Genomic DNA, 13648 nt, shown 5'->3' on the forward strand with positions numbered 1-13648 from the left:
ATATGTTGTTGATGTCCATGTAAGAATTAGCATGAGAAAAAAATGTCCTTTTCTGATTCTAGTCACCAAAGGGAGACTAAAAGGGCTCCCAAGAAGAATACGAGAGATGAAGGACCTCACGGCAAGTCTGAAGGCAGAGGACAACGCTGTGGGGAAATGCAAGTCTTTGCTTTGCTACTTACACTCAAAGTCCCTAAGGAGTCCGACTTAGAAAATACCTCTCCACAGTATCAGGACGAATGAAGAATCCTTTATAAATGGATCGCAGAGAGATGAAAACAAAAGACGATCTGAAGCTGAGTTGAACCCTGATGGCTGAAGGAGGTTAAAGGGTAGAAAAATTTGACAAGAAGGGGGTGGCTAGGTGGCGCAGTGAACCTGAGTTCAAATCCAGCCTCAGACACTTAACACACACACAAAAACTAGCCGTGTGACCTTGGGCAAGTCACTTAACCCCAACTACCCTACCTTCCCCTCTCCAAAAAATAAAAAAAATTTTTTTTTGACAAGAAGGAGAAAGAGAAGGACCTCTGAACATTTCAAGCTAAATAAGTGATAGATGGGGGCGGCCAGGGAGCACAGCGAGTAAGACCACCGGCTCCAGTGTTGAGAAGACCTGGAGATCGAATCCCGGGCTCAGACGCTTAGCACCCACCCAGAAACACCTGGCCGTGTAACCTTGAGCAAGTTACTTAACCCCGGTTGCTTAAAAAAATAAAAAAAAAGTGATAGATGGTTATTTCTACAGAGAAAAGAAACAGATCCCCTGTTAAAGAAGGATCTTCCTGTACTTTAAGGAATGATGATGTGGTTCCAGGGGGGTCCACCAGCAGGTGGTCATCCAGGAAGATTCCTAAGGAGAGACAAGTGATGGTGACAGGTAAACCTCCCCATTCAGGGCATCATGACACTGGTCTGCCTGACAATAATGTCTTCCACGTAAATTCCCTGAAGACAAGGACTGTCTTTTGTCTCTCTGTATCCCCTGGCACAGAGCAGGTGCTTAGTGTTTATTTAACTGAACTGACATGCTTGGGCATTACAGAAAACCTCTTCAAACTTTCCCAATCTGACACTACTAATTTCTGTTGATTCATATGGACAAAAAAAAGAAACTAGAAAGCCTGAACTCAAGGCAGAACTCAGAAATGGCATAGTGGTTAAGACGCTGTCAAAATGGCAGGGTGGATTCAGAAACATCTGGGAAGACTTGTATGAAATGGCACTGAGGAGAATTACAAGAGCCAGAAAAACAATTTACACAAGGACTAAAACACTGGAAGGAAAAACAACTTTGAAACTATGATTCCGGAGGCCTAATGATGAAGCACGCTACTCAGCTCCCAAGAGAGAGGAGACTGATCAGATGTGCACAACAAGACATACCTTTTTAGAAAAGGGCGTCCATTTTGTGGATTTATTCTGCTTGACTATGCTTATTAAGGGGGGTGATTTGTTTTTAATTCAGGGAATGATCAAGGTTAGCTAGTGATGCAAAACTAAAAAAGAGGTTCTTTTAAGCATTATACACACACTCTAGAGGACAGAACAAAGATACACAAACAGCAGGGCAAAATTCATTATTTCCTCCCAAACCCTACCCTCTTTCCAATTTTCCTAATACTATCAAAGTTAACACCATCCTCCCATTCACCAACGGTTGCAACCTCATTGTGATCTTGGATTCCTCACTTGCATGTGCCCCACATATCCAATTTGCTGCCAAGTTTGTTGTTTCTTTCTTCATTTCTCTTCTATGTCCCTTTTTCTCCACTCACACAGCTGACGGACACTAAGTGCGAGCACTTACACCTCACCCCTGGGCCACTTGCAACAGCCTTTGGACTGGTCTCCCTCCCGAGTTTCTCTCCATTCTAATCTATCTTCCACTCTGCTGCTAGCGATTCTTTAAAAGGACTTGTCTGACAATATTACACCTTCCTCATCCCCCCAAAAAACAGTGGTAATAGGTGACTCCCTATTACCTTGAGGATCAAATATAAAATCCTCTGTTTGGCTTTTAAAGACCTTCACAACCTGGCCCCCTTTTTGCTTTCCCAGATCTCTTACACTTGACTCCCTTCTACATAGTCTACAACACTGACAATTAAGGTTAGCTCCCATTTAACACTGCATGAAAATTAGATACATGCTGTGTCCCCATTAGAATGGGAGCTCTTTTAGGCCAGACCTTGTTTCTGCCTTTCTTTGTAATCCCAATTCACAGCACAGGACCTGACATATTAAATATTTAATAAGTACTTGCTGACTGAGCTTTAAAACTAATATGTTGTATTTATTATATACTTTAAAAATAAATTATATGTGATAGAGTTGTGCTTTTAAATAGAATTCTATTTTTCTGTCCTTTGTACTTGAAAATGTTCTTTTTTTGGTATTTGTCAAGTTTTCTTTAAGAGAAGCAAAAAAATAAGAATCATAAAAAAAAAAAAGATGGTGAAGAGAATTTTCGTTCTTGGACCTTGAAATATGGGAATGATATGCTCCATCTCAAGCCAGGAGGCTACTAATAAGCAAAGTCTGGTAAAAAAAAAAAATTGCTTAGCTTTACAATTCTAATAAAAAAAAAGGTTGTAAATTGAAAGATAAAAATGTCTACACAAGACACAACGGAGTAGCAATAATGTAAGACATATTACAGCAAGAGGTATGCAGAATAATTCATAAAAATCCAACAAATGAGGTAGCAATATTATATTGGCTTTAGCTATACGTTCAAGTGTGAAATATGGAAAACAAGCAACGTAAACTAGAAGTCCTACATCAAAGAAGTAAATTTTTTATGGTATTTTTTAAACTATATTGGGAAAAACAGGATCAAAGAAGAGGTAGAATGGACATGGGAGTAAATGGACAAGAATCATAAAGAATGAGGAGGTAGGACTTTTTTTGATAATCTATAAATGAAGGAGGACCGTCATCACTGAGATCACAGACCCAAGCCACTGAAGTGTAATTAAGGGTCTACTTCATACCAGTTAAGTATATGCACTTAAACCGAGTCTACGACCAAAGAAAACAAGGACGCTTTTTCTCTCCCTTGGTACAAAAGTAATACGTAAAATACAGGGGGACTTGCACTGCAAGAACTACCAAGAAAAGCACTTTTCCTGCACTTTTGTTCCTCGGTAGCTTCAGTAGCCGTTCTGTCACACAGCAGAACATTAACCTGGAGGCTCAATGAGGGCTCAAAGCTTTGTGTCATCCCCAGCACTGTTCTGCATGCAGCAGGTACTTAATAAATGCTCTGTCAGGCTGTTTCCCCTACTCTCCAGTTACAGACTAAGAAATTATGCTAGGTATTTTGACATGAAACAAATAATGTGGTGCAAATGGTCTCTGCCTACCCGTCAAACTTCTTAACTCTCACGGACGAGCTAAGACTTTAACATAAAAACAATTACGGGCAACAACCTCTAAAACACTACGTTATTATTCATATTAGGGACTTCAAAGAACTTGGTGGTCACTGTAGGCTGGCAAAAAGCAGGGAGGCTTCACAGTAGAGGCTGGATTAGAACTGGAAGTAAGAGCAGAGGAAGAGAAAGAGGAAGGGAAAACAGCACTGCAGTTGGGAGAAAGGATGAGCAGCAAACAGAACTCGGGATGAGAATGGCTTGTATAAAATCAGAGAAGCAGTCAACCAAACATCTCCCTGACTTTGTCCGAACTGCCCCCTACACCTACAATACTCTTTCTCCCCTTTACCTCTGCCTCTTCGTCTCACTGGCCATCTTCTGCAGGAGGCTCTTTCTGGCCCCATCCAGGCCTGATTCTAATGCCTTCCCCTCTACAAGTGTTTTCCTTTCACTCTATTTATCATAATATAGACCTACTGATGTATGCATCCTTTGAGAGAATGAAAGCACCTTAAATGCTGAGACTTTCTCTCTTCCTATCCCCAGTGCTCAGAACAGTGCCTGGCAGATAGGAAGCACTCTGAAAAATATCTGTTGACTGACTGAGTATGGCAAAATAATACTGTACAAAAAGCAATGTTTATTGTAAAAGTCCCTGAAAACCAGGGAAAGAGTTTGAAATTTGATTTACTAAGTAATAAGGGGGTAAGGTAGGCTCTTTATTAAGAAAGAAAAGTAAGAAGAACTGGTAAGAAAAAATGTTTTTGAAAGACAATTTTTAAGGGCTTAAAAGACTTGAGTACATTTTAAAGATTTTTACCTATAACTTGGTCAACTCCAGCTGAAGGTACTCCAGTGTTGCTTGCTGAACCAGGAAGATATCGACCTGAACCTAAAACATGATACTGGAATTATAACATCCACTCTCACAATTTATTTTCGAATCGACGCTGTTTCTTATGTAGCATTTTTTTTTTTTGCATTCCACATGATTTTTTTAAATAAGACTTAAGTACAAAATACATATGCTTGAATAGTTTCAGTAGAACCATGACTTTATCCAACATGGGTCTCCTAGCACTATTTGAAATAGAAATATAATTAACTGGTCAATAAATCCTGAAGGTGGGAATATCCATTTCACACATACTACTTTTAAATTACATTTACAAAAGAGCCCACAGAGATCAGATGAGTGACCAATAAGTAAGTGGTTTTTGAAATGAACTGCTGACTGGAGAAAAGTTACTATGGAAATGTTTCCAATACACCATGGAATTTGAGCAGTACTGTGAATAAATTAATGGACATGATATCCTGCTAAGATAGGACAATACTTGCAGGTGCACATATGATGGATTTTAAGGTAAAGATGCTGCTACAAAGGCCAAACATGAGTTAGCTAAGAGATTGAAATACACCTGATTCTGACAAAAGGAAGAAATTAAAGAAATACGTGCTTTTGCATTTCTTTGTAATTACACCTCAATTTTTAGCACAGTACCTGGCATATTAAGTACTTAATAACTGCGTGTTGACTTTTTAAATGGACTGCTTCTTGAAGATGGGTAAGATAAATGAGTAAAAGATGATCCCAAATTTTATGAACCGGGAGGAGCTTCAAAGAAAGCAATGAGATAACAGAAATGAGAATGAGAGGTCATAAGAGAATGAGGTAATAGAAATGAGAAGATAAAAATGAGGTAAGGTTTGCTAGAGAAAGTGATGAATTCTGACAATATGTTTGCTTAAGTGACAGTGGCATAGCCAATTAAATGATATAGCAGAAACCAAGAAATACAAGACAAAGGGGAAGGTGAGAAGTCAGTGTTAAGAATATAGATTTTGAAGAGGTCTATGAATAGATCATTTCCCCACTACTTCTTAACCCAAAAGGTACTACATACTCGGGGGTAAAATATCAACAAGCTTGTCCTTTACCTGTAAAAGGATCTGCAGCAGCTAACATGTCTGATCCAGATGAAGAACCTGGAACGTAACGACCACCACCTGTAGAATTTAAAAAACAAAACGAAACACTGTATCATCATGCAAATAAAGAAAAGTTATCCCATAATTCTGCTCTGTAATGTTTTCCCACAAAGTCTGTTTATTTATTTAGGAAAAGATATATTAAAAGATCACACATAAAGAAACTGAATGATAAAAAAAAAGAAAGAAACCCAACGATCCTGCATAGCTTCCGGAGGTAAGAAGTTTCTATCTCTAGATCTTTTTTTTACTTTGTATGCACAGTGCTTTTCACATGGTAGGTACTAAAATATTTACTGAATAAGACAACCCCAACAACTTCCATCCCCTGACCCCCAAAAAAGATACATAACCATAAAAAACCAACTTTACAAGTGAAATAACTAACTGTTAATTTTAAGGATAAAATGAGTTACACTGCATGCAGCTACAATACTCAATCACTCTTATGCCCTGCCAATGCTGTGCAGCTGGGCTTGATATAGTAGCACCAGCACTGAAAAAGTACCAAGTTCTTCAACTCTTAGGTAGATAGATCCTTACTGTTTTATTCTTAGTAAAATTAAACTGATAAATAAAGTTCAAGAGTTTTGAAACAGGTAAAAGTGGAATTAAAATTAATTTCTAATTACAAATGACCCATACTCTGATAATCTTGGGAGGAACTGGAGCTGACGGCATCATTTATTAAGTGTCTACTGTGTCCTAGACATTGTACTAAGTGCTTTATAAATATTATCTCATTTAAGATGCAGTGTTGATACAGCCAAGCTCTGGGGCCCTGACTGATCAGTAGTGGGGAGAGTTTAGGTAAGGATCCTCAGAGCTTACATGGGCTACACGTGTGTCCCTGAAGCTTAGTTATGTCACACCTTCAGGAAGGATTCTCTAATGTCACTGCCATGTTCTCCCTCCACTCGCATCAAGATTACCTGCTCAGAATCATTTAGTAAGCCAGCCTTGAGAAAGGTGTCTTTATTAAGGTGGCACATTAGGAATAGTCGGGATAAGACATCCGACCCCCCCAAAGACCTGCCTTAACTCCCATTTTCCCCTTACCCTCCCCACTATATCCATTTTAAAGTTTGGGGCTTTTCAAGAATTTGTTTGTTCAGAATAGAAGCTGTGAAAAACTGATCTGGAGAAGCTGAGAAAAGACTGCCTGAAATTAGAAAAGGACAGGGCTTGAATCTATGATTTTATTTATATGGTAAATAAGGAATAAGGAAACTCCCTCCTCTAATGCAGGTCAGCATCTGCTCTTCTGCCAAAAGCACTAAGCAGTTAAGTGACTTGACCAGGACAACACAGTATGTGTCAGGTATAGGACTTGAGCCTAGGTCTTCCTGGTTCCTATGACCAACCCTCTAAAAATCTACCAAATACAGAGTAGTCTGGTTAACAAGTATCCTTTTTTTTAAAAAAAGAAATGCAAGTACTTCCAATAGACTAAGAAATATACATAAATATTAACTCATTCGATTAGAATGCATCCCTGGCACCCGAGATTATTAATACTAAGGAAATTTGAAATTTTAACTGTAAACAAATTTTGATCAAGAAACAAATCTGGGAAGCCGACCTGGGTAGGATTTTAATGCAATGTAAGCAGATCAGATCCCTTATGGGCCTGGGAAATATCAGCATTAAGAGCTGGAGTCAGGGAAGGAATGCAGAAATAAGTGAGGAAAGTTTAAACAATATTACACTCATTTAAAAATTTAGCTTAATTTAACCCTCAGGGTACATAGGAAAAGAAAAACTAAATTCTCTTCCTCCTGCTATTCCTGTATCACATGACCCTCTTCACCCAGGACTTAAAACTCAAGCTAGGGGCAGCTAGGAGGCACAGCGATTAGAGCACCGGCTCTGGAGTTGAGGACCTGAGTTCAAATCCAACCTCAGATACTTAACATTTACTAGCCATGTGACCTTGGGCAAGTCACTTAACCCCAATTGCCCTCAAAAAAAATAAAAAACCCTCGAGCTAGTATCATTATTACTGAAGTTCACTTACATCATACATTTCAAAGACATTTGTTTGTATGCCCAAAGAAACTAATCACCATTGAGGTAATATGATCCCTAGGAGAAAATTTATTCAGAGTTCTAAAGTAATGACTTAACTTGTGAAATGAAAAGCCTATTTGTTCTATTTTATATACTTATACCTAATTCCAGCTTTGGTAGATAACAGACCTGTTAAAATGTTTTATATAAGAACTAGATTTCAAAATCTCCTTCATTCCTGAAGTTTTACTACAACTTCAAGGAATGTCATATTTTGAAAATTTTTTAAATAAATGATTTGATATAGTATCCCTTTGAAGACATTTTAAAAATAAATTACAGATAATCTAGATGTAGTTAATTATTTCTGAAGTAATGTGCAGCTGTTTCTATATGGCAACTATACTATAAAACTTTTAAGTTCATTACTACAAATTCACATATTTATCAACCTGTTATGGAGCTAAAGTTTTAAAAATAATTTGTTAGGTCTCTTAAACAGGCCAGGGAGAAGGAACCCATTTCCTCCCCCATTAAAAAAAAAAAGTCAACCATTACTAATACAGATAAAATTTCCCTCTATTCTTACCTGTAAAAGGATCTGAAAAGTCAGTGTTCACATTTCCTAATGTTTGCCCTTTTGTGTTATCAATAATAAACTTGGCCACTTGATCCAAAAACATGGGATTTAGGTCATTCTTCTGCAAAAAGTTGTATGCTGTCAACCACGGATCATCACTGGTATTATATGGCAACTTATAAGAAGGCCCGCTTTCATTGACATCAATGGTAAAAACATAATCAAATTCCTTTAAAAATAAATACAAAGGGAAAACGGTTTGACGATAACTTTTTTTCACCTTTAATCTAGTGTTACACAAATAAGAAATATGAAAAATTATAGGTGTCTAAACAGTTGTTTTTTAAAATGTCAAATTGTATTAGCATTTTTATCTAGTACCTTAAATTCCTAACTTTTAAAGCTTATTAATTTTTTAAAAACAAATAAATGCAAGTTTATCTTATTACTAATAACAGACATTTACATACACTTCAAAGTGTGCTGAGTGTTCTACATAGGTTATCTTATTTAAGCCTAGCAATCCTATGAGGTAACTACTTAAATTTTTATAATTTTTATTTTATGGACTAGAAAACTGAGCTTTTGACAGCTTAAATAACTTTTCTCCCAGCCACACAACTAGCAAAGCTCAAAGGCAGGGTTTGTACCAGATTGTCCTTAATTACAATTACAACAGACTAACTACTGGGCCCGGAAAAAAAAAAAAAGACTAATATTTGTATATTATAGCTTTAAGATTTGCAAAAAGCTTTACAAATATTTTCTCATTTGACTCTTACAACAACCCTGGGAGGTAGATGTTTTTATTATCCCTATTTTACAGATGAGGAAACTGAGGCAAACAGCCTAAAGTCATAAAATTAAGCATCTCAGGCAGGCTTTAAACTCAGGTCTTCCTGACTCCAGGTCTGGCACTCTTAATTACTGTACCACCTAGCTATCTGCTAAGAGCTAATATTTATATAGCAACTTAAGGTTTGCAAAGCTAAGTCTCTCAAAATTAAAACTTGGCCATAGGCTCCATTCTTTACAAACAGGAAGTAGGCACAAATAGAAACTAAGAAATTTATCAGAAACAAAGCAAACAAAACTATGCTTTTTGCTCAATGACACAGGAACTATACTCCATAATAGCATATTTGTATAGTGGTTCATGTTGATAGCCAAAAGAAACTCATAATTAGGTTAAAGGATTATAATCTGATAAATTCAACAGATTCAAATTCTTCACCCTCATATATAGGTCAAAGATGGTAATGCTGATTGTGCTTATACTGAAATGATATCCTTATATCCTAATGTAAAAAAAGTAAGTGAAAACCCCTTTAACTGACTGTTGCATCTACACATTTCCCCTCCACCCTCACCTTTTTTGCACTCTTAAAAATCAAAGGCAGGAGTCCTCAACAACATGCCGACCATGATCAAGTGATTCAGGCATTTCAAATACTGACCCTTCGGGAGAGCCACCTGTTGGCTACCTCCACATCTCCCTGATTTAAATGGCCATTGCTCAGAAAGGTCCTCACCACAAAAAGGTTGAGATCCCTGAACTAAGACATAAAAGGCACCTAAAATTTCTATATTTAAAAAGAAATAAGATCTACGTTAGAAAATATGAGAGGAAATAGAATAAAAAGTTTGCTTCATTGTGAAACATTTTTTAAAAAAACCACAACCCCAGAAATCTATACTGGTTGCTCAAGTAAGCCAAGTGTAGACCTAACTTCAAATTTCCTAAAAATCAGTAATAAAGGGGGCGGTGAGGTGGCGCAGTGAATAGAGCACCAGCCCTGGAGTCGGGAAGACCTGAGTTCAAATCTGGCCTCAGACACTTAACACTTACTGGCTGTGTAACCCTGGGTAAGTCACTTAACCCCAACTGCCGTGCCCTGCCCCCTCCAAAAAAGTCAGTAATAAGACAACGGTTAACATACTTTTCCTTCATATAAAACTCTTCCAGAAGTTTGCTGACTAGCTCCAGATGAGCCCACAACATCACCGATCTTTAACCACCTTCCATCACTAACACTCCACTGGTAGGCTTCAACTCTCTCCCCATCTCTGATCAGACGCGTCTGTCCTTCTCTAGTACCTTGAAAAAAAAAATTAAAGTATCAGAAATGCTGAAGAATAAAACGCAATGTTGGAAACAAAGATTCTCAATCATTATATGTGTGTGGAAAAATTAACACATTTTATCGGAAGATTTTTTTTGTTCATGTAAAACAATAAAGTGTGATTCTAGTCTTGATCTCAGATGGATATTCACATTGAACAAATAACTGACATGATCAGCGAACAAAAGTCAATGAAGATCAGATTATACTTCCCTGCCTGGCCTCACTTTCTGGGCTAAGCCGATCAAACATCAATGCTCATGTGTGAGGCTGTATTCTATGCCACACAGCCCTCCCAGTACTGCTGCTGACAACGGACACCACAGAGCGTGCCTTGAGAGAGCCCGTCACACAGCCTGTAATTTACGCTGATGTCGTTAACTTCCCCCAGCTTGGGTTGAACAACAGCCCTGGCAGGCAGATGTTGCCATTATCCCTACCTTACAGATGAGGAAACTGAGGCAGACAGGCTGAATTTGCCTAAAGCCACAAAGTTAAGGGTCTCAGGCAGGTTATAAGCTCAGGTCTTGCTGACTCCAGGGCTGGCACTCTTAACCACCTAGCTGTCTGCTAAGAGCTAATATTTATTTAGCAACTTAAGATTTGCAAAGCCAAGTCTCAAAATTAAAATTTGGCCATAGGCTCATTCTTTGCGAATAGAAAGGCTAAGAATTTACTTTAATTTAAATCTATTTATATTTTGAGCCTGTCAGCAGAGTGATTAATTCAACTAATATTAACTGGCCATGTTCTGGGGGCTTGTAAACTATAGTTTAAGAAACTATGCAAACAAGAAGCTTACAATTTACGTAAGAAGACCATCTGCAAGAGGGCGGCTAGGTGGCGCAGTGAGTAAAGGAGTCAGGAAGGACCCGAGTTTGGTTCCAGCCTCAGACACTTAACACCCACACAAAAAAACTAGCCGTGTAACCTTGGGCAAGTTACTTAACCCCAACTGCCCTCCAAAAGGCAAAAAAAAAAAAAAACCCAATATGCACACAAAGCAATTAGTGAACAAAAGAAGCCTTAACGGTAAAGAGCCTCAGAACTAGTCCACAACGCCCTTGATGATTTTATGGGTGAGAAAAGTGAGGCCCAAAATGATTTATGTGATTTGCCGATGGTCTCACATCAGCTAAGAGTTAGACTACTAAGTCACACACTAAAGTGATAAATTTGGTAAAGACACAAACAGAACATTTCCTCAAAACAATTCAATGATACATGATGTGCAATGTCTGTAGTACAAAAGAACACTTTTACTAACACAGGGATTCACTTAAGAAAAAAAGATTTTAGGGGACTATCTCCCATATTTACGGCACAGCGTGATTGCATAATTTCTTATGTGGTACAAAATGAAGCATTAAAAATTAAAATAAATGAGACAATTTTATTCATCTTTTCATCTCCCCATAGCATTCCTGCACCCAGAGGGCAGAGTTCCAACATTCAACTAACTTAAAATGTCGTCTTAAGGTTAAGATAGATAGACAAATAATCGAAATCAAATGCACCATCGAAGAGATGCAACAAAGGATTATATGAGAGTACAAACAAAACCATGAGAGGCTGCATGGTGCAAAAGAAAAACATTCAAATCAGTAAACTCGGGGTCCTTGGGCAATTTGTCCTCTCTGGGTTTCAATGTCTTCAACTGCAAAAAGAAGGGAATGAACTGAACTGTCTCATTATGTACCTTTAAGGTCTAATGATCTATGAACCTCAAAGTGCAAATAATTCCTGAGGAAATATCTAACTCTCAGATACAATAAAAATCATTGATACCCTTATTATACCAAATAAACACTAGTAGTATATATGCTAACTTTTTTCTAATTTCCATTTTAATAGGCTGGCTTTGAATAGTTCAGTTATATATTCTTGGAAGAACAATATGGTTCTATCCCAAGAATTCTTTATTAAGTTATTATTGTAGTTAAGTCATTTTCCAGTCATGTCTGACTCTTTGTGACCCCATTTAGGGTTTATTTGGCAAAGATACAGCTTACTAAAGCTTCAGCATCAAAAGCAATAAAAAATCGTGAAACATGACTTTATATTTAGTATGTAAGTTTCTGTCTTCTCACAGACATGTACCAAGAGAAATGAAGGAACTTATTTATTAATATTCTTTTTACTTAGTATGAAATCTCAAATTAGTGATCAAGAGCTAAAATCTGGCATTTCAAGTGCAATTTTGAAAAATTAAAATCACCTCCATATGAATTACCAATAATTCTTCCAGAAAAGGCAAAGATTTTTTTTGCCCAAGAAACAATATTTACCAGGTTCATTCAAATGCTCTCTTCCTGGAAGCTGGTCAGCGTCAATATCCCCCAAATCACCAGTTTTTGAATCAATAGTTGCCCGAGAAAGTTCATTTTCAAAGGCCTGAAGTTCCTCAGGACTGGCTGCCCGTTCCACTGATTCTGTAAACACTCTGATAATGCCATCGCTGTAAAATAAATACAATACAGAAATTTACTTCATGTTCATGTATGCTGATAATTTCATGAATCAAAAATGTAAATCTGCAAAAATGTAAACATTTCTAAAAAGCTAACAAAGGCCAAACAGATAAGCATGTGTATATATAATACATAGATATCTATGTATCAGAGAGCCAAAAACAATGTCAACCTGTTCTCCAAAATTTTTTCCAATCTCACTATCAAATCTCATCAGCTCCCTTCCAAGATACTTGCTTTCCACAGTTACCATCAATCTCTTTACCATCTTCAATCTTTCCCTCTGTCCTCAAACATGCTTAGTACTTCAGTTACCTTAACAATAAACATCCCCCGTCATTTCCCCCTTGCAAGAGTGATTTACTATTTGTCACCATGTACTTCCTCCTTAACCGCTCCCTACTGCCTATTTTAATTTTATTTTGTTTTCTGGAGCAGGGAAGGTAGGGCAATTGGGGTTAAGTGATTTGCCCAAGGTCACATGGCCAGTTTTTTTGTGTGTCTTAAGTGTCCAAGACCAAATTTGAACTCAGGTCCTCCCGACTCCAGGGCTGGTGCTCCATTCACTGCACCACTTAGCCGCCCCTCTACTGTCTATTTTTCAATCTCCTTCCTTTTGCCATCACTACACTTAGGTTACCAAACCAAATAAAAACTCCATTGAGTTTTCTCAATTCTCTTCCTCCCTGATATCACAGAAGCACTTAAAACGGTTTCTTTTACATGAAATAACACCATTTTGATCCTAAGTTTCTTAACTCCTCTTTCTTGGTCTTTATATTTTACTTTTTCCTCATCCTTTCTCTCCTATCTTTGAAGGTCTCATGATCGTAGGACTTAAAGCTGAAAGGGACCTTCGAGATCATCTTGTCCAACCTCTCCCATCTCCAATCAGGAACCCGAAGCACTGACAGCGTGTGATGGAGAGCGTCTGAAAACTTCAGATCCACATCTTTCAAAAAATCACAAGGTCCTGGGTCTTCTGCTCCTCTCCCTTGGCCAGGCCCTCCTGGAGGGAACTGCCCCAGGTCACACCGTAAATGGCCAATCTGAATTTGAGCCCAGCTCCTGTCACTAAATCCAGCACGCTCT

General features: G+C 37.9%; 1 protein-coding gene across 1 annotated transcript in view; it reads right to left on the minus strand.

Moving 5' to 3' along the window:
* PLAA (phospholipase A2 activating protein) overlaps positions 1-13648 on the minus strand; it is a 33130-nt gene that overhangs the window by 3941 nt on the left and 15541 nt on the right. Inside the window, exons 7-11 of the mRNA XM_069090322.1 lie at positions 12374-12543; positions 9903-10060; positions 7972-8191; positions 5322-5390; positions 4201-4272 (exon numbers count right to left, since the gene is read on the minus strand). Coding sequence (XP_068946423.1) covers positions 4201-4272; positions 5322-5390; positions 7972-8191; positions 9903-10060; positions 12374-12543 — 689 coding nt within the window. The remainder of the gene's footprint in view (positions 1-4200; positions 4273-5321; positions 5391-7971; positions 8192-9902; positions 10061-12373; positions 12544-13648) is intronic.

The sequence above is a fragment of the Petaurus breviceps genome, unplaced genomic scaffold, assembly GCF_028583685.1.
Source record: "Petaurus breviceps papuanus isolate PSGF00001 unplaced genomic scaffold, PetGlider_PUasm1.0 125, whole genome shotgun sequence".
Lineage (NCBI taxonomy): Eukaryota > Metazoa > Chordata > Mammalia > Diprotodontia > Petauridae > Petaurus > Petaurus breviceps.